This window comes from Pollicipes pollicipes, unplaced genomic scaffold (genome assembly GCF_011947565.3).
Source record: "Pollicipes pollicipes isolate AB1234 unplaced genomic scaffold, Ppol_2.1 Scaffold_4740;HRSCAF=5597_pilon_pilon_pilon, whole genome shotgun sequence".
Taxonomy (NCBI): Eukaryota; Metazoa; Arthropoda; class Thecostraca; order Pollicipedomorpha; family Pollicipedidae; genus Pollicipes; species Pollicipes pollicipes.
The window spans coordinates 8,599,898-8,621,567 of NW_023596545.1; the positions used below are offsets into that span (position 1 = coordinate 8,599,898).

The 21,670-nt window shown below is 48.1% G+C and overlaps 1 protein-coding gene across 1 annotated transcript; it reads right to left on the reverse strand.

Annotated features, from left to right (window-relative positions):
- Positions 1 to 6,043: 6,043 nt before the first annotated feature.
- Positions 6,044 to 21,424, reverse strand: LOC119098999 (solute carrier family 22 member 11-like). Its single transcript, XM_037222047.1, has 6 exons — positions 21,385 to 21,424; positions 19,913 to 20,138; positions 17,226 to 17,329; positions 16,329 to 16,483; positions 14,526 to 14,556; positions 6,044 to 6,176 (listed from the first exon to the last, which is right to left on the reverse strand). Exons 1-6 carry the CDS (start codon positions 21,393 to 21,395, stop codon positions 6,044 to 6,046), a joined length of 660 nt encoding a protein of 219 aa, XP_037077942.1. The 5' UTR covers positions 21,396 to 21,424.
- Between the last annotated feature and the right edge of the window lie 246 nt (positions 21,425 to 21,670).

Genomic DNA, 21,670 nt, shown 5'->3' on the forward strand with positions numbered 1-21,670 from the left:
ACTGCCCCCGTAATAAAATAAACATACATTATTTCTCAGATTTGACCCAACTTTCCTCTCAGAGTTCGCAGCAGAAGCGTGGTTTTCTCAAAATCAGTTGGGGATGCATGGGCTGGGCCCTAAAAAGAAATGACTCGTAAAAAGTGATGAATAAAACAATGATGACTAAAATAGGATTACTACATCTTTGGTAAGGAGACACAAACCCCACCCCGCAAATGAAAAGGAAACTGCACCCTTTAGGCGGGTTTTGTTACATATCCCTGTATCAGATAATTGCCTTACATTAGCGTCGGCTATCATTCAGTATTCGATGAACTGCTTCAGGTCATCCAGTTCAACAGCTACTCTGGAACAAAACCCAAACAACAAGTGATGATTTTGAGAGCAGACTACCATGGACACCTGACAGTGACGACTTTCAAAGAAGCCTAAACCATGGACACGTGGCAGCGTTTGCTTGATGCGAGTCTGTCTACATAGTTACACACACCCATCCCTCAACATCATCCCTCAACGATCAAGTATTTTGTCATCCAACCCAACAGCCTTCCTAATACCAGGTTTATTTACATCGGGATGCAGCAACAATAAACTTTTGACGGCTGTTGGCCAGGATTCATGCCACATCCTGTCGTGTTTTTCAGTGCATTTTCTAAGCCGTTTTCTTAATGATAACATGGATTTATGGACGTATTCTGTATTTACACTCCTTACGTGCATGCATTCAATGGAGGTATTGGAACGTTTCAGAACAGTGAGGTACCCCAATTTTTAAAAGAAACTTTGTTTCGTTTCCACGAAGACGGCAATGAAAAACCATGATTTATCCTTTTCACCACCCCCTCTCTCTCCCTCATTCCCTCTCTCCCCCAATTCCCATCTCTTTCTCTTTTTTCGAGCACATCACAAATGTTTACACGAGCCGCTCGACGCTGCTGGTACCTCAGTGGGTACCTCACGCAAACGAACGCGCACTTCATCTCGTCGCCAATAACACCGATACTCTACCTCGTAAACGCTTCTCATCGGCATATTAAAGCCCACAGCACGAGCGGCATCGCTTAAACATGGCCAGATGACCTCACTGACACAACACTGAACAATACTTGGCGTATCATCGCCGGTCCAACATGGCCGCCTGAACCGGCCGCTCCGCCTGTCCCCCCCCCCCCATCCCCTCCCCCGCTAGACGTCCCGGTCGTCCATGGCGAGCGGCGGCTGGCTGCATCCGGCGGCGTCTCCTGCGGCGGCCGGTGCCTGGTGTCCTTCCATCGGCCCGTCGTGACCGGTCAGGGAAGACCGCCGTCGGCGTCGCCGGGCCACCAGACACGGGATCGGCAGCCACGCCTGGTCGCTGCGGCGGTGCGGTGCGAGCAGCGTCACGACACCGGTCGCCGCGCACGGCAGCCGTCGACCGGTCGGTGGACTGGTTAGTTGGGCTTTCGAGCACTGGCAGTATATGGTTATGCATCAGGTGCGGGTGCAGACCGGTGGGAGTGAGTGGCCGGGCCCTCACTTCACAGTGCGAACAGTGTTAAAAAGTCACAGTCACATAGAGGGACACGAATTATGCTGCACTCTACCATATCTCGCCCCCTTCCCCCCCCCCCCCCTCCCCTCCCTCAAGTGTCCATCGCTTGGTGGCGAGAAAGCGACCATTTCACGAACACCGCTGCTCCGCAGGAAGCCAGGGCGAGCGAGGTTCTTCATCGCTCAGTACAAGTTGCCTGTGCTGCCACTACATGCCATGGGGCTAGAACACAAATACTGTTGGCGAAAACCTGCTGAGAAAACTAATTCGCATCTAAACAAGATGAAAAAGACTAGAGACAGTCTATCTTGATAGTGCGGTAAATTGAGTTACAGACACTCCATTTGGCAAGCAGTTTTCCAATATTCATTCTTACCGAAACTGTACCTCGGAAAGTGACCACATGTGTATCGCTGGCACCACACTAACACCTGGTGACGTTTGTGACAAGTGATTTTCGTAATGTAAATTCGATTGCCGCAAACACTTACCATTAACCATTTCATTGCTACTTTTTGAGGGGTTATCAAGTTACGATTTATATTGGCATATGCATTATACCTGTCTGTATCTGTACCTGTATCTGTGAGATTGACATTTGTATATAAATCAAACGCACCAAAGAGCGGAGCCGGCAAAGACTACCGTGAAACGACGGAAGAACCGAGAAACGTTTGACCTATTCCTTACAATCTTGTTAAATTCATCTGTCAAGCTGTCAATGTAGAATCGCCTGAATATCATTGGAAAGCCCATTATTGATGTTTATGCACTCAAGCCGGTAGCACCTCAGCATAAGCCTCGTGCGATGTCATGCTTCAGATTTCATAACTGATTTTACAGCAACTTCCTGTCATGGCAACACAACTGTCTGCATGTCCAATGCGTGGCTGAACAAGAAGATTGTTGAGCGCACTTACCTGCCTCGAAATCATGAGCAAATCTCTTAAAACGTGTCATCTTACCTCGTATCACTGCTATGTACCAAGACTACGTCACTACTAAGTGAGTTCTCTTGCATCTGTCATCTTCTCCTAAGCTCGTTTCCAGACTGATTAAAACCTTTTAGAGCCTACAATCAAAAGCGCAGGCAGGGGCGAAGGGGGCATTCCCTTTCTCTTTGGTTTCGAGAGGCTCGAAGGGCCCACGGACTTAAAAGGCTGGCCTGAGGTCGCATTGAGGCTCCATTGACTCAGGGCTCCTGAGTCAATGAGAAGCCACCTGTATCCGTTCGGGATCCGCCTTTCCTGACAGAGGACCCTGTCGTGGCAAGGGGCCCTTAGTCGGCCAGGAGCAGTATCCAAAGGGGCCCGAGGACGGAAACGAAAGGTCCCTCGGGTGGGGGAGGGGGGGGGGGGGCAAAGCTCGAAGGGCTAGCTGTAGGTAACAATAAGGACACTAACTCTACAATCGATGCTCATTCCACAGGGTTTCAAATTACTCTGCTGGGCCCCGACAAAGTCCGGAAAAGGCCTGATTGATGTCGGTTTAGAGGGAGGGCAATGAATCATCGCAAAATGAATAGCGCCGGCGACTATCCCATGCAGACATATTATGTCCGGTTCGTTCAGTTCATGGACTTTCTATATGCGAGCAGAATCGCATTCTTCGGTTGCTTCTGGCTTCCATGTCAGTCCAAGACGGAAACAAGCAAAAACTAACCAGCATAGTCGATCTCCCCAAATTCAAGTGGGCCGAATCCGGTGACTCCTTGTGTTTTTTTTTTTACCAACAGGTGGTCTTTCGTTCACCCTGGTGCCCCCACCCCCCCTTCACATACACCAAGACCTGACTGTGTTCCCTCTGCTGCCACATTCCCTGTTGGACTGAAATATATTCCTGTTGCTCCCATCATCTTGGCCACGGGTTAAACATGCTGATGATAGCGATCTTTGACTCATACGAATCATCAGAGGTCGGACACCTATGTGTGTGTGTGACACTTGGTCATCCACTCTCCTTTCACCTGTCATCGAAGATAGTGCAATCTCCCAGCACAGGCGCTACCTTACTCCGTTTAAATGGAATCTGTAGGATTTGGTTCGGTAGAAGGCATAGACGTGATATGGTCCGGTCCGACTTAACTTCCAAATTCAACCGTTTGGATCGCCTTAAAATTAATCGTGTAAGTTGTACGTTACCGACAGTGATCTCTACTACCAGATTGGAGATCACTATGATCTCCAACTGGTGCTTTAGCTCGCTAGTTTGCGGATTGGGCAATGCTTGATAACCTCATGGCGGAGAGGGAGGAGAAGCGATCGAAGCAAGAAGGGGGTCAAGTCATCTTATGGTCACCATCAACTCAAGAACACTCCGGCTTGATATAAAAAGTGCGTGTCTATCTAAGACTTCGCACGTAGTTAGTTCTATGAGATAAAATCCCTTCCATGACCGCTTGACGTCTCGTAGACATGAAGGCCGATTTCTATCCGATCTTAGATGTGAGCTTTGAGCGCTGTCACCAAAATGGATAGTTTCCATCCCAATAGTGTGGCGTGCTCGTCCAGGCAGCTCGTCCCACGTGCCCCACACCCCTGCCCGGCGGAGCACCCACCGTCCGAAGTCAGCCGCCTCGGCGACCGTGGTAGGCAGGTCGTGTCCACTCGTCTCCGGCAGGAAGGCCGTCATGCCGCCCGCCAGCAGGCCGCACACCCCGAAAATGCAGAGCGGCAGCGTGGCCGTGTCGTCGCCCTGGTCACCCAGGTCAGGTCAGGTCAGGGCACGTCAGGCTACACAGCCGTGACCTCGCCATTCGGCGGGCGCAGGCAGGTGGGTCCCGCCGGCCGCCTCACGGGCTTGTGGCGTGTCTCGTTCTGGTCGCCGCCGGGCGGACGGCGGGCGGGGTAACGACAGCTCTACCCGGCTGCCCGTGGCGTGTCGTGACGGGTGCTGGCAGAGTGAGGCCGTAACGCGCGCCGGAAGAACCGATAACTACGAGTCAACAGCAGGTTGCCCGGCATGGCGACGGGCTACACGCCAGCTGCCACCGTGAGAGAAGTTGCGGGGATAACTTGATACAGCACGCCAGTGACAACCGCTCCAAAGATAACGACGACATAGAAGGAAATCCACCTCCAGTCGCCTCGCAAAGTCGACAACGTTGTACAGCCAGACAGCGTGCTACACGCTCGCAACATCAGCGTTATTATGAGCGAACTTCGTCACCTTGGCTGCTGAACGCGCAGCTTCTGTAGTTACCAGATCGGCGATGACCGGTGCGAGCACGGAGCCGATTCTTCCGCTGGCTGAAGCCACGCCCACGCCCATCACACGCACTCCGTTTGGGTACAGCTCCGCCGTGTACAGGTACAAGAGCGAGAACGCTGAGACGCCGCGCCGAATTTGCCCAGCAGAGCCAAAGCCGTCGTCAGCCACTCCAGCTCTGAATTGGACCCGAGATAAGATATGTAACACGTTCTCGGGAGATGACAGACAGCACCCGTTCGTCTTGATTGCAAGCTACCAACGCATGTCGTCCAATGTAAACAGATACTTCGACGACTGATATCCGATAACTGAAGTTGTGTTGTGTCGGGGCAGGCACTCACGGTGTGCGCGAACTGGCCGAGAAGACAGCCGCCGCTCGTGTGATTTGTTTGATTTACCGGCCGTCCCGTGTTGACTCGTGTGGATACACCGCCTACATTTGACGATGTGACCTTGGAACATACTTTGCAGCATTTGACCGTACAGCAGCATTGCAGGGACTCGTTCACTCAGCCAAAGAGGTGGCGGATGGCAGATCCGACTGGGATGGCACCTTTATCCCACATAGTAAAAATTCAGTCTTCAGTTTCGTTCATTCCCCCACCGCTGAGATGAGTCGCCGTTGGGGGAAAATATTTCAATGGATCAGTGAGCATTATGGGGAACGATCCATGAATCATCGCCAGAAAGAACCAGCTTGTTACTTGATCCATCGCTACGCAAGCAACAATGACACAAAGATCCGCGTTTGGGGAGGAACGTGCTGTACACAGCATGGGAGATAGGTACCCAACTTATAGCTCCTCTTGTCGGCACATTGCCGCACCTTGTCAGGGAAGAACGCTGCGCATGACTCAGTGTTAACAACGGCCGGCGCATGGACTCACCGTGGCCGGCCACGAGTCCTGCGCAGATGGTGCCCAGTCCACTTAACAGGAAGGCACCACCTATCACCAGCTTTCGACCCAGTCTGAAATGGTCCAGCCAAGCCGTATTAAAAACACATGTGTACCGCGGTAGTCGCATCTCCTCTTCCGTTTGTGCTGTTTTACTCAGCGGACGTGCCCGGTATGGAACCTTCCCCAACCGCACGGGAAAATTAACTGATTGGCGCACTTGCCAGCATGTGAAAACAGCTCACAAATAGGCACCTAGTACTATGCGTGCATGGTCGACACTTCTTTGCTTTGATGGAGGCACGGTTCTTTCGTAACGTTTCTCAGCTGCCATCTCTGGCGTGAAGTTTACGACGTTGCCCTAGGACGAGTTGCCCTAAAACTGCGACATGGGACTTACGGATTAATGGTGAGTGGCGCAGAACACGTACGACGGTATTTCGATTAGCATCGTGAGGATGAAGTTGGTGTAAACGTCACCTCCCAGGTCAGTCGACACCATGCCGATGCCGTAGTAGACCATCGCCACCACCAGCCTGGCGACAGCTTCGAGGCGTCAGGTGCGAACGGCATTGGACCGGGGTCCGCACGTGACGTCGAGAGCAGCGTGTCCGCAGACACAGATTACGTAGCCCTTCGTCGACGCGATCATACAGACGCGTAACTCTGTGACGTGGTGCTGATGGCATCCAGGACAGGTGGAAACACTTTGCCATTCACTCAGGAATCGCGTTTTCATTATGACGTCACACAAAATATCCCGGACAGTCACAGAGAGTGCGGTGATCTGAACAGGCGATAAGAGTGGTTCTCTCATGTGTGATTGCTTACCACTGAAAGCCAGGATGAACGCTCGCTTTAGGAGGACAGGTGACTTAATCCACACGCTAATGAAGCTTTCATTGATGGCTTGGGGCTCTTGGAGTGACCCACTGCTCCTCTCCTGTAGAAGTTGTAGGTGACTGTTACCATGTTGGCCTAACACGCGCCCCGGATGGCCGGTTGGATACGCTCCCCTCGGGAAGTGGCCAGTTTAACGCCGCTAAGATCTCAAGAACCAGGAGATCTAGAGACACCAAGTTCACAGAATGTGTTGGTCTGTACGTGAACTCACTTGGGCCAAAGTTTGGAGTTTCTAGATCATGATCTTCGGGTTAAATTAGGTCAAACAAATTCAAACTCCAGGTTGGTCTACAAAGTGCCTCCAAAATCTAGATATCTGTTCTCAACAAGAAATCACATGTTCATTTAAGGCCAGTGATCTTGTTTGACATTTCGAAGGTCATGGTGACAAAAATCATACAAGATTGCTTTGAGTTTTGCATTTGAGTAAGTGATGAATGTTACGCTAAGCATTAGCGTGATTATTTTTTTTTTTTAAAAATGTCGACCAGGTTCATTTCAGGTCAGTGGTGTTTTCTGACCTTCTACAAGTCCATGGAAGATGTGTAGTGCAGTTTACTGTTGTCAATGAATTCAGGATAAGCACAAGAAACCGCCTCATGCAGCAAGCCCAATAATAAAAAACATACTGGCTTTGACCTTGGTCTGACTTTCATACCCGAGCCTAGGCCAATGGAATTACAGATTCAATTGTGGTGTTGCCTAAAAAAGCATCTCAGAGAGGTATGGCTCGTCAAAATTCCTTTGTTGCATCAGATAAAGATCAGATATACGATTCCCTAGAAATAAACTTTGCTCAATCTATGACCTGACTTTGATCTGTCGTATGCCACCATGCTTACAAGGTACATCCTAAGTTTGGATACCAAACGATCCGCTAATCACGTACCCACAGCTACGAAAAGTTTGGCGCTGCTTACGCTCAAAAAAACCATTCCGGAAAACCTCTGGGGGGTCAAATTTTATCCCCTACCCAAGCGCGTGTTCAACGGCATCTACACACCTACAGAGAATATGTGCAAAAGGACAGCTGATTAACACAAGAAAACTGAAACAGGCGAAATTAACGTAAGCTTGCAGTGCATTTGTGAGGAACGGTATTCAGCTAGAAAAGACAGAATAGTAATAGCGTTTTGTCGGAGAAAAAACCAGGAGAATGGAGATAGACATGGGTTGATATTTCCGGCAACATACCTTAATCGAAACAACAGAAGAAGAAAAGAAAGAAACTTTGCTTATATTTCGATAAATGCATGTTGCCAAAATATAAACCTGACTTTATCTCATCTCCTGGTTTTTCTCGGAGAATAAGGTGTTACGACTGGCTTCTCTATGCAGACAGCATAACTCAATTTCCACATTCACCCACAATTTTTATAGCAGCATAAAAAATGTTACTTGGAATCCAAATCCTTGCCACGCGACTTTGTGATGTACCATTGGGCGTACTTGGTAATCAAACTATTGCGGGGTCAGGAGAACAGTGATCGCCTGCTTGGTACAGTAGCAGACTGGAATGCTGAAGCCGGAAACTCTGCCATTGATCAGAATTGGGCAGGATGAAACAATCATCACGAATGTAAGGCCATAGGGGGGAGATAATGAGCCAGCTCGGCGTCCGCAATACATTTATATATATATATATATATTATATAATATATAGATATATATATTATATATATATATATATAATAATGGCGTGGAGAATTAACGTACTTACCCTTTATTCACCATCAGAAAGTATCGCACGTATGAATATTTTCTACCCTGGAGTTAAGTAGACGTTCGGTCACGTGGGCTATGCTACGACCCACGTTGAGTGCCGCGCTGCTTCAGTCCTCATCGAATTAGCGAGACCCAAAGCCCTCTGAGGTTTTCCTTAATGTTTTAACAAATGGAAGTCTTGAAAAAAAGTTGGAGGGATGTACCGCACTCGAAGTATTCAGGCAAGCGTCAGATAGAAAGAAATAAGCTCACTTCTAACCACTGACTTACCTTAGAGTGTTGAAAGACTGCTTTAGACACACAAATTTGCTATTTAGTAAACGCTTGTGATCAATGCATCATCGCCGCTGCTGATGTCAAGGAACGCTTCATGGCGTCATTTGCTGCCAGAATAGTCGTGTCAGAATTGCAGACGGGCTGACTCACTTGTAGTACTTCAACTTGCCGAGAGGTGGACGGTGCTGTTACTGAGTCTGTTTGTAGAACTGAATATCGTTATGTGCTCGTGGTTTGCCTTTCCTTGTGGTGCCCTCGCATATTTTGTCCACCAGTGATTCTATATTGCCAACTTGCACTCCCATACCATCTATGATATTTTTCTTAACACGCTCCCGGGTGGCCGGCTAGATGCTCATTTCGCTCCGGTACGGAGTCAACTTGAGCCCCCCCCCCCCCCCCCCCCTTGAGATCTTGGAACTAAGAGAGCTAGAGACCCAAATGTACGGGGTTGTTGACCTGTACGTGAACTCACTCAAGTACAAGTTTAAGATCCTTAGGTCTTGACCCTCCTGTCAAATAAGGTCAGACAATGTCAAATTCCAGGTTGGTCTCCAAAGTCCCCCAAGAACTAGCTGACTTGTTTTCTAAGCAAAAGGTCACATGCTCAGTCAATGTCAGTGACCTTGTTTGGACCTTTGAAATATCAAAGTGACCAAATCATCAAGACTACACTTGAGTTTGCATTTTAATGATCGACACGGGTTACGCTGGGCAGTATGTTTCCTAAAAAATGCTAACCTGGGTCATTTCAAGTCAATTACCTATTTTAACCTCTAAGACCCCATGGAAGATGTAAAATGCACTTCCTGCTATCAATAAAGTTTAAATGGGCACCAGAACCTGCTACAGCAAGCCCTAGAGTAATTAAAACAGGCTAGTTTTGACCGTGGCCTGACCTTTATACCTGACATTAGCTCAACGCTATTTGCTCATTCAATATTTGTGTTGCCTAAGAAACATCTGCAGGGATGTATGGCTTTCGTCTAACACTCCGTTGTCGCATTAGATTGAACGATTCCCTAGAAAATACTTCGCCAAAAACCAGTGGTCTGACTTTGACCTGTCTTAGGTCAACGACCTTACAAGGTACATCTTAGTTGTTGGTTACAAACGATCCGCTGTTTAATTGTCTACAGCTAGGCAAAATTTGGGGTGGCTGCGCCGCGCCGTTCGGAACCCATTCTGGAAAGCCTTTGGAGAGGGTGGATTGACCGCCACCCAAGAGCGTGTTAAGGGGAATGCCCTACTTTGAAGGCATTGAAGTTAGCATGAAATGCAATGCAGTAAGCTCACATATAACTATTGGGCATGCTTAAGATTGGAAAAGGCTGCCGAGACAACATAATTTCTCGGTTTAGTAAATACGCTCCTCAACACGTCATCGTTTGATTATGCTATCATACCCAAGCAGGAATATTGAATGAGACCCAATTGGAAGCGGCTGTATCTGGAAGTCGACTCACGAACGCCAGATATGAACGACTCAACCATTCTGTTTCCTTTGGCCTTGACCGCCAAATGCCAATAGAATGGCATTGATTTCAATGACGTTATTATGGCGCCATGAACTGCCTGGGCGGCTTTGAAATAGTCTCCCCGAAATAGCCTGCACACATTTGCGGACGGTGAGCTCAGAATCTAGAGGGGATTAGGGCTTGATAAGGGCAGGGCTGTGAACTGCACCAAATGATCTTTAACGTGGCTATTTCATTACAAATTTCTATACAAATGTGGAAGGCTTCCTTCAAGTTATTCCATTCAAGTTTGATTTCCGTCCTAGGTCGTTCCACTGCCTAACCTCCCGTATCATGCCGCATAAAACGGATTGAGGTTTGATGCTTACGATGAAACGCAGGTACATTAGTTGAGGGCAAACTGAAAGTTGCTAGAAATGGTGCTGGCGCCATGGCCGTCCAGCTCGGATAACTCGATGACCTTCATTGACTTCGTGACCATGAGGACCACATGGCCCAATTGGGTGGCACTATTCGAGTGACGTTACTATGGCGTCATGCATGCCTGGATGACCCTTGAAGTAGTCTGCACGAAATGGTTTTCACCAAGTATTGCTGACGTCTGCTTCAGAAACCAGAGGCGGCTTAAATCGTTAAAAGACGCTGTGAAGTGCATTGCATGGTCTTCAAAAAGGTCTATTTTAGTCCAGAACCCCAAACGGATCTGGAAAACTGTAAACACCCTTTTTAAAAGCAACAAGTGAAAAGGCTATACGACTGAAAAAGCTCTCGGTACCTGAGTTCTCAACATTTGTTGGAGACGTCAAATGAGAACTAGAAAGACTTGCCCTTTATAGACAATCCTTTAGTCGAAGCCATGCCTGCCGCATTTCGCGTTCCGCCGCATGATAAGGTAGGCTTTGTCACTGCATCTCAAGCCCAAGGTAATGCAAACAGTTACAAACAGTATAAATTTACCTATGCCGGGTCATTCAAGACCCCATTTGTGCAAATGTGTCACGTAGACTAAGCCAAACAGAAATATTATACAGACCGTGTGCACCACTGACCAATGCATGATGCAGCATCACGATCGGTACCTAGAGCTATTCGTTTTAGCGTCGTGTCATGCTTACTTCCTGAGATAACGAGGTCTATAAACACAAAATTTGATATACATGACCTGATCTGGCACATCACGGAACACACCACTTGAAGAGTTTCTGTCTCTATATGGCCTGGTGTAACAAAGGCTATGCAAACCGCACCTCCCACTATGCATAGATGCACAGATCAGAAGTAAGAAAAGGGCTTAAAGCTTTGATTGATCAAGTATATGAGAATGAGTTAAAGTTCTTAGACTCATTTAGACATTTGATTTACCGAGAGTCGCTGATTGACGGACATTGTAGAGCTAGATAGCGATTATATTGACGCTACTCAACGCTTTGAGCTGAGATCATGCTCAATAGTAGGTGATCTCATGTGAAGAGAGGATGATGCTCAAAAAGGGATTATCTCAAGGGGATGATGGCTTACCCGCTAACGTCCCATCGCTGTTTAGCACAACATCCTGGTACATAAAAGGTCGTTGGCTCAACTGAGAATTTTAAAACTCAGAATGCCGAAAACCAGGAGCTGAATTCCTCTCTAGGTTTATCAGTTGAATAATGGATTTGTTACACCTTGACACTCATTGATTGGCTTTATTATTGAAGAGTACCTTTCTTATTGAAGAGTACCTTTCTCTAGCATCTTTCAAAGTGACCCGGGCGAGGGAACAAAGAAAGTCCGAGGGCTGGAAAAGGTGAGAAAAAAATGCTCTTCCAATAAAAGATAATCTGCGCAACGGGCGAAGTTTGTAAAATGAAATGGTGAGGCTGCGCAGGAAAACATTGCTAAACTAAACGTGAGCCGAAAAGAAACTAAACAATGGGTGTTTATTTTCACGATTCTACCACACCCCTTTCAAAACTGCGAGGCTGAAACCCTCTCATAAATAAGGCAACTACACCACCACCCAGCTGTGCATGAGGTGTCTTGCTTTACTGGCCCGACCATCGCTATAACGTATTGAGCTAAAAAAAATATCCCGCAGTTTTTGGCAACGAACGGCTGTGTCCTTTCAGGATATCGTCCTGTCCTTTTGGGAACATTACGGCTTTGCTGTTCACTCATTACGGCTGTGTATTTTCTTCTCCGCCACGGGCGCAGCAAGAGCTATCCCCCCCCGCGCTTAGGTCCGCATTTTCACGTCTTCACTGCATAGAAAACGACTCCCTTGAATCCACTGATATCGAGTGCTTAACATGGGTGTACACGGGGTTTTGTGTTGGAGAGGCCTTAAAAGAAAGCTTTCACTGAAATCCAAGTTCAGCATACCGAAGAGACGCGAAGTTTATTGCATGACGTTATACAACCTCGAGTGTTCTTGATCTACTTATTTGCACGTGTCTTCCTCCAAATGGTTTTGATGTAAGCATTTAGTCGTGCTCATATTGATGCCATACCTAGAATTGGCCAGGGAGAGGCACGTGTCCCTGTGTTCACTATGCGCGTACGTCTCTGGTGCTCACTGAGCTCCATCTCTTTGCCCTTAAGAAAAATCCTAGCTGCCGCACTGTAGACACTTGCAACGCAACAGACGCGGGAAGCCTTCAAAACGTGCACCTTGTCCGTGCACTGAGCAAAAACGTACATGCATGAACACCGATCTTCCAAAGCATATAATTACCTTCATGACCAGCTCTTCAGGAAAAGGGTTTTCCATTCCACTTGGCCACGTTTCTTAGCACCTTCTCGGCCTTGTCCTTCCGGTCGACTGCCATCAGCCACCGTGGTGACTCAGGAAGAAAGCTGAAAACGTCCAGTTTCAACCAGTCAGCTGAGACATAATCGATGTCTTTGTTGAAAGCTGAGCCCGAGTACTGGTATCTTGAGGCTGAGTCCGAGTCTGTCGCATGCTTTTGAATCGCATTAGTTTAGTTTGAGCCGTGGTGAATACGTGCAGTTCGTACCTGAGTCGCAGCTAGTTTAGAAGTGCACTAATTTGAGCCCGGGTCTGAGTACTGGTGTCTCGACTATGAGTCCAATGAGCCCAGAGGTCTGAAAGGCACACTAAAACTCCTACTCTATGAGGGGTATTCTGGCACGGGTATTGCATTCAAAGAATGGGACGTTGCTCAATTGCACCCCTGATTTTGGAAATGTCTCACTTAAAGGCAAACAGTTCAAAAACCGAACCGACAAATCACCAGAGCTAAAGGAATACAAAATCATCAAAGAGCAATCAACGTAATCGACTTGTGAAGGTCATTGTGTTGATCACCTTATGATTTTCAGTTTGAATCACACAAGGACTGCGTTTCAAGACCTCGTTTGAGAGCCTGAGCGTGACTGAGACTGAGAGGCTGAGCGAGCTATCTTCAGTCGTATGCGTGGAAAGTGGCGGCATTTGCTCCTGATCGGATATCGGGCCACCTTTTCCAGTGGCCAGTCTCTGTGCTGCAACATTTCTACGACGACGTACTGCGTACTGTGGCATTTTGGTTTGACCGCGGATCCAGTGAAATCTAGTGCTTACTAACGCCATTTAAGTGGCGTTAGGCATTGGACTAGTGCCTTAAGCGTTATGCCGCAAGTGACCCGAAAAAAAAGAACATGACAGTGTTATATCTCTGCTGTTCTGCACTCTTTAAGGGCGAACAAAAGCCGGATCATTGGAGCAATCAATTTTTTATCTTGGTATCGATAACTACTATCAATTCACCTTTAAGCGCTCGATCCCTTCGACTCGCCCCGGACAGCTCTCCGGCGCCATCCTCGTCAGACCGGGGTGAGATGTGTTTCAGCCCGATCCCCAGGCAACCCGCACAGAGAACGGGCAAAAACAAAAGCAGTCACGGGAACTCTTTCCGAAAGATTGATGGTAGGAACCAGCGTGCCCTATTTCATATCAATTCTGAGGCCACATACCCCATGAAATGGCAAAATAAATAGATGAATATCCGGATGAAGTCCTAAGAATATAGTAAGTAGTATAAGTGACTTAGTGAGGCGAAAATGGTGCACTATTCAACATCTCTTTTAATCGTGGACGACCGTTGTCCATATCAGCGGCCATTTTACCAGTCAGAATCTTAAGATTGGCTGCCTGCGAAGGGCAAGATACGGACTGATTCATCCAGGCCGAGAATTCGGGTACGTTTACTCATGAACATGCCCATTGTCCGGCAAAGATTTGCGCATACGTTGCGACGAATGACGTCTAGAACATGTTCCCATCTGTGTACGTGTAAATTCCGTTGAAAAGAAATGCCTACAGCCCGACTTTTTCCATCTCTCTAGCGCTGGTAGAAACATGAGTAAGTGATAGCAATATCTTACAACCAATAGGGGGCAGAAGAGAACAATTGGCACCGAGTAGATCAGCTGCAGCGATTTCCAATCCTTGACGAAGATGGGGGAACACTCCAGTCAGCGCCTCTCCGACGGCGAAGAAGGCATTAATGATGAGCCACAGACGCGCGGGCATCGATGGAAGTCAGCTCCATACCTGTGGGAAACGCAACGGCTGTGAAACGGTCACACTGGCGAGCATGGTACCAGCCAGCTGGTATTTAACGTTTAACAAGAAACAGCGCCAGCAAACAACAACTTAACCGTCATGGTTGCATGCCGAAGACGGGGCCGCTCAACTCGCGCCGACGTCCAAGCGTCGCCGAAAATTTCAGTCATACAAACAACATGTATAATCCCGTAAAATTTATTTAATTCTGCATGACAGATCTCCGGTATTTCTGGAGTAAAATTCATCAAACCCTAGTGCTTAATGGTGATAGAAAAGGGACCCTGGAGACATTGATTGGTCTGCCAGATGACCAGACCATATACAAGCCGCTCAAGTATATTTTTACTCCATATCAGGTATGCGTGGCAATACGTTAGCTTTCACTTCGATGGTGCTGCAGCTACTTGACTAGATTACAAAGCGATTCAAATTGCAGATAAGTCTGTACAATGAGAGGTTTCAGATGCACTCGGGTGGGGGTACAAATTACGCCAAAGGGTGTTTTTCCGTGATTGGTTTCCGAGTTTTGCCAATATTTTGCCTACGGCTGTGGACTTAGTGCCCAAATTTGTGCATAGGAGAATGGGGGAAAGGGGTTTAATGTAAAGGGGAATCGTTGGCAAGTCAAAAAATTAGACGCACCTTGTGAGGTCGCTGGCCTGTGGCTGACCTAAGGTCAGGCCATGGTTTCAGTGAAGGTGATTTTTAGGGATTCGTTCAATATGATCCGACAGCGAATGGCTGGACGAAGTCATGCACCCCCGCGATACTTCCTTAGGCAACAAACACTTGAATGAACAAATTACGTTGACCTAAGGTCAGGTAAAAAGGTCAGACCTAAGTCCAAATCAACCTGATTTATTGCTCTTGGGCTTCCTGTATGGGGTAGTTTCTGATGTTTCTTCGAATTCATTGACAACAGGAACCGCATTATTCACCTTTCATGGACTTCTTAAAGATCAGAATAGGTCACTAATCTAAAATGACACGGGTCAACATTTTGTTTTAAAAGCATACTGTCTGGCATCATCTTTGTCCTTTATCCAAATGCAAAGCTTAAAGCGATCTTGCATGATTTTGGTCATCATGACCTTTTAAAGGTCAGACGAGGTCACCGACCTTAGTTGGGCGTGACACTTTGTGCTTAGAACAGCTATCAAGGTTCCAGGAGCCCTTTGGAGACCAATCTTGAATATGACTTTGTTTGACGTCATTTGACACAAAGGTCACAACCTAGGAACCTCAAACTTGGACCCAAGTGATTTCACGAACAAGTTAACACACCCTATAAATTTGGTTCTCTAGCTCTTCTACTTCGTGATATCTCGGGAGGGAAGGGTCAAATTGACCCCCACCCGAGCAAAGGGTATTCAACTGGCCAGCCGGGCGCGTTTTAACTAGGACAGACGTATACATAATCAAATGGCCTACTTCCTATTTAGACGTAAATGCACAAATCTATCCAACCTGTGCGGGTTCCCGCGATGTTAACGAGCTCCGCTCCCTGTCCCCCGAATGTGCGGATCGATCAGTTTGCTTGGATCCATTGCAACAGACCCTCTAGCGAGGAACTTTCCAGACAGTAAACATAAGGCGTCCTAGCCCGCAGCAGACTCGATGCTTCAGCCAGGCGCCGGGAGGAGGGCGGGGGGGGGGGGATCGGCCCGCGCGGCGGCACATATGACCCCCCCCCCTGCTGTCCTTGCCGGCAGCGCACTCGACGGTCCAGCCAGGCCCCGGGCCCGCGCGGCACCCACACAGCACGAACGGCACGCTGAAGAAGCCGTAGGAGAAGACGGCTGCGGCGAAACGCAGGCCGGTGTAGACGCCGTAGCTGGGCGCCAAGGCCGCGGCCGTGCCCACGATGGTGGTGAGGACGACGCCGGCCATCAGCGTCACCACCCGGCCCCACCTGTAAGGGATGGCGCCTGACACAACCGTGACCGCAATTCCAACCGCATTCCGCGTGACCGCCTGGGTCACGCGGAATGCTAGTGTGTGACGTGACATGCATATTGTAGCACGTGATGCAGTTGTTGCACTTTGTTGTTTTTTTAAAGATGTTATCCCAGTCTTTTAAATGGACGGATTTCTGCGATCGGAGCTCACTTTGAGCAGTGCTTGTGCGCACCCAGATATTTAACATTCGATCGCGCAATTCCAGGTCGGTGGCATAACCTGGTGGCGAAAGCTTAACGTGCAACAATGTTTGACACGGTCCGTTTCGCCCTCCGATGTCCTCTGATTTTTATCGCGGCCACTACCACCAGCCACAGGCCATTTCCGTCAAGAGCAAAAAGCAGACGCCTAAAGCGACTCAAACCCACCCTTCCACGGTGTGTGGATGGGAATGCCGGCACTAACCAATTGAGCCACCGGGACAGACAAGTTTCAGTCCTGAGTTGACGTTATAGACGGACGAAAAGCAGAGAGGTCAAAGAAGGCGACCGAAATAAGCCCGCACTTTAAAGCTATCTGAAACTGCGAAACGTTTGAGCAAATCAATCACGTTTTTCTGCAAACGAAAGAGATGTAACGCAAACTGCATTGCCATTGCCGAGAGCCGACAATGTCTACGCCACTGAAGCAAAAAGGCCCCAATCGGGCTCCATTCAGCCCTGCCTCACCCCACCGGCCGTGTAGGTTGTGCTGACCTGTCAGCGATGACTCCTGTCAGTATGGACCCGACAGCCACACCAACGAAAAATAGGCTGGCGCCGAGCGGCCGCAGCGGCTCACTGTCGCATACGAGGTCAAACTGCGCGAGAGAACACCTTGTCATGCGGTGCTACAACGAACATTGCATATGCCCTGTCGGTGCGGTAACAGATGACTTTACATTATGAGCTTCGCAATCTCCCCTATGGTGGCCACACTGATAACATGCTGCTGGCTGATGCCGGCATACAGGCGACAGTGCTTTTTCTTATCGCTTAATAACAAGCATGGCTACAAATACACGCTACAAGTTCGCCCCCTCCCTCATGTCTTCAAAAGTAGCGCATTTGTTTTGTAATTGACGCATTTATTTTGAAGTCAACCTGCTTATTGCTGTAATACTGGGATAACATTTGACATGACGTCATCCAATTTCTGCAACATTGCGCTTTACTTAAACAGCATTGCACAACACGCATGCTTGACACAAGCTGTTGTGGCATAACAATTCACCTTTAGAAGAAATGTAAATGAATTTGGCGACTATTTATAACCTTTCTGTCAAGAGATTAGATGAACGTGATGACATATTTCATCGTAGATCCAAGGTGTCGAAAGAACTACGTGCGTGTCCACTTACATTCCACATGTCAGAGCATTCTTTTATATACTTTCGACAGGAGCCTGAGCCCCACTTCCAATTCTGACTTGAGCCCCTCCCCTCCTCAATTCTACTTCGAGTCTCCTTAATCCATTTCAGAAAATGAGAATACTGGGCCAAATAAATGAAGGAAATTTGTATTTTATCTGTTTGTCATCACTACTGTTCATTTGGACTAAAAAGTACTTTGTAGGCACATGACGTCATTGCTATGCTTACCCTTCGATAAGTGAGGTCAGTCTGCAAACGATTGACAAGTTTTCACAGGATGACACCCGGATTACGATCCGGAACAAGTGACTGACACATGCAGTGGCTTTTAAAAGTACAAGGAGGCCCAGAAAGGAGTTAACCATGCTTTGCTCACAGTGACAAGTGTATGTGTTCAATCAAATGAACAGTATGTATGCGTTCCCAGCACTGTCAGTTGAAGGGCAAAACACATGCAGCGATAACAATAGCGAGACAACGAATCGCACGCAGCTTATGCTCTCGGTTAAGGGGCCCTAATCTGTGTCAAGTAGGCCCTTTGCTGGCTTTGAAGGCCTCAGTAATGAACAAGGAGCCCCCTGTTCCAGAAAATGAACACCCTTTTAAATCAGGAAAAGACTATTCTGAACAGGAGATCCCTTCATGTGTCAAAAGACCGTTACTTCAGATCGGAATCCCTTGTTTCGGAATAATGAGCCCGCTTGTGTCCCTTGGAGGTCCTCTTCATGAACTGCAAGATATGAATGAGCCAAATAGATATTGTGCTAAATAAGAAGCCTTTCCACGCCTAAGAAGGCTTTTTCTGGGACATGATGCCCTATTTTGGGCAGGGCACGTCATTTTCTGGATAGGAAATCTCCCTCAAATAATCAGCAGGTCTCCATTCTGAATTGTTTGCGTTGCCAACATGACATTGCCCAGGAGGCTCCACTGTGATGAGATCCCATTTGTCCAAGAGCCTGGCTGGAAAATTATACCCGCCCTGAGACTCAAAGCCTGCGTCGCCGCCCCTGTGCTAAGCATTTTAAGGGTGCTGTCCCAACTCCTCTCAAGCTCTCGCACCCTTTGCACTCGAGATCTTTCAACTTCTCGAGTTGGGTCGAAGTTCATGGTTCATCACCCTCTGACCCGCAGCCGGCGTGGTCTTTAACCACTTGCATACATAAGCACCTTGTTGTGGTTCAATGTACAACGAGCAAAGATAGCATAACATTTACACCACGTATGCCGGGCATGAGGTGCTGCATTTTGTGGGAGGGATACCTGGTAAAATTAATGAAATGAAACGTTAAACCAGTAAATACTCGAGCGCATTTTCAGAAACTTTCCTCCAGCTAAACATGGCCGTCTTCACGTTTTGGCTAGCCGCTGCCATTGGTTCAGCCTTGCAGAAAGCGACTGAAGGCTTCTGCATTTGGTGTGTCACATTTCAAATATGTGTGCGATGATATCGAAATAATTTTGAGCTTGAACTGAAAATGCGGTAGCATTGCTGCAGGGTAGCGCTTGTTGCCGGCAGTGCTGAACAATGACATTTTGCTATAGTTACGTTCGCCCTTTATGCGGTGTTTTTCCAACAAAAAGCAAAGCAAAACATATAAATACACCTAAACACGTTTTGGATACTAAAACGCATTGGTGTGTCATGGCCATAGACAGACAGGAAACGATTGTGTTTGCTTTACTTGACGAGAGTGCGTTGATTTATTTAGAAATCTAACGGCATTTGTGGACAGGTAGATCAAGTGTCCCATTTGGCCGGTAAGATCAGTGTTCTAAGATTCTTTTCCCAATAGCTGAGATGTTCTATTTGAGTTGGCTATTTCCGCCAAATTATTTCATTGTACTTCCTGCTCACCAACATCAGAAACTGTCCTTCCCTAAACCAGCTTACAACAAATCGCGTTCCCAGCACAGCTTGGTCAACAATTGTCCCTGCATGAAATCGGAAAATACTTTGTCCAAGGGCCTTCAATGAGGGAGCGATATAAACAGCGCCTCCCGTGCCCCTATCGCTCGGCGCCTACTCGCCTCTGAGACGATGGTGCTCTCCATGACGGACGTGTCGTACACCCACTGACTGCAGCCGACGCTCTGCCGACCGAAGCCCTCCGGGTGACAACCGGCTGTCACATTATCGCGTTTGTACACATCGCAGCGGCTCCACTGGTGCTCCTCGTCCGGCGGCGTGCTGAACGTCAGGAAGTCGGCGCTGTAGGTGGCGTTGCGGCCGTCCTCACAGCCCTCCACCAGACATCTGCGGCAGCCAGCCCAGGGTCGCTGCATCGGCTCGTAAGAGGCCGATCTCGGCCTTGGAGCCCGATGACCTGGCTTGGTCGTAATGGCTGACAGATATTACCGTTGACTCCCTGCAAGCAGTGCTGGGACTCACAAGTGTTGGAACAAATGGCTTGATATAGCAGACTCCGAGTCTTGTTTCGTATTATGAGTTTGTATCTACGTGGTCCCAAGCTCCAAAGGTATTGTGGCATGCGTTAAGATTATTTTATGTTTCGTAACACACTTGCATCATCCAGTGTGCTCAGGGCTTTTTTAAAATGTTAAAAGGAGTGTTCCACATTTAAATGAGGTTTTGAGCTGAAATAAGCATCTTGAAGACCTTTCGGTGCTGTTCAAAACCCTACTCTTCTTAAGACCTAAGCCCATCCAGTTTCTGAAACCCGCGCCCGTGAAAATGGAGAAAGGTTTGTCGAGGAGAGAAAGTTCAAAGTCACCTTGGCATTCATATTCAAATCCTGCCATTCAATAAGCCATGCGGCAATCAAGGCCAAAAAATATATGTCGAAGCTTACATATTTGACGTTCGTAAGCACGATTTCCAGATAAAAGGTCGTTGATTGGCTATTAATCGTTGTTGTGCAAGGCGCGATGACGTAATCAAACCATGACGGACTGAGAAGCGTAGTTACTCAGAAGAAGACTGTGCCCTCTAGAGTGACCTTTCCTGCTTAAAAAGTATGCTAATTATATGAGCAGCTGGGTTTGTTCACTTAAGTGAGCATGCTTTATCATATCTGATGCTGAATTGGATATTTTCGAATTTTGAGCATCCCTTTAAGTGCAATGGAAAATACTGAGCCCCACTGACCAGATACTTCGCTCACCATTCCGCTTCCTCTACACACTGCCGTCCTAGCCCAGTTCTAGCCCCTACCTAGCCCCATCTCATAACGCGGCCAGTTCCCTGCATTTTTTTGTAGTTTTTTCAACCAAGCGCCACAAATGGAGCAAACCTGAACAGGAATCTGAATGTTGGAAGACGCTGGGAAAATCCATTTTTGAGACTCGTCACATTGCCGGAAATGCTCCCACCTAAAAGTGATTATAAAAAAGCTGATCACGTTGTTACGACTGCACGTTTGAATTGCTCCTCGAACGTCCATAACGACGCGCCTCCCCCACCCGCTCCTCACCACGAGCTGACCAGCATCCGCCAGACTGCCATCCCCAACTCTGGTCACCCGGTGGCGCACGGCTGGTACCTGTGCTCCATGGGGAAGGCCGTCCACGAGTAGCCGACTGTGATGGCCGCCGCAAGGATGGACGGCAAGCAGGCGAAGAAGTACACCACCTTCTGGTAGCGGCCCCAGCCGTTCACTCGCTCCAGCACCTCCTCCACGTCCATGTCGTGCCGAGCCGCCGCTGTCCACGGCGCTGCCGAACAGGGATGGGGCCGCTGGGATCCGTGCAAGTGCGCGCGCTGCCCCGTGTGAGGCCTATTTCATCCGAAATGAACGGCATTGTTATACATTTCAGCTTGTCAATTTT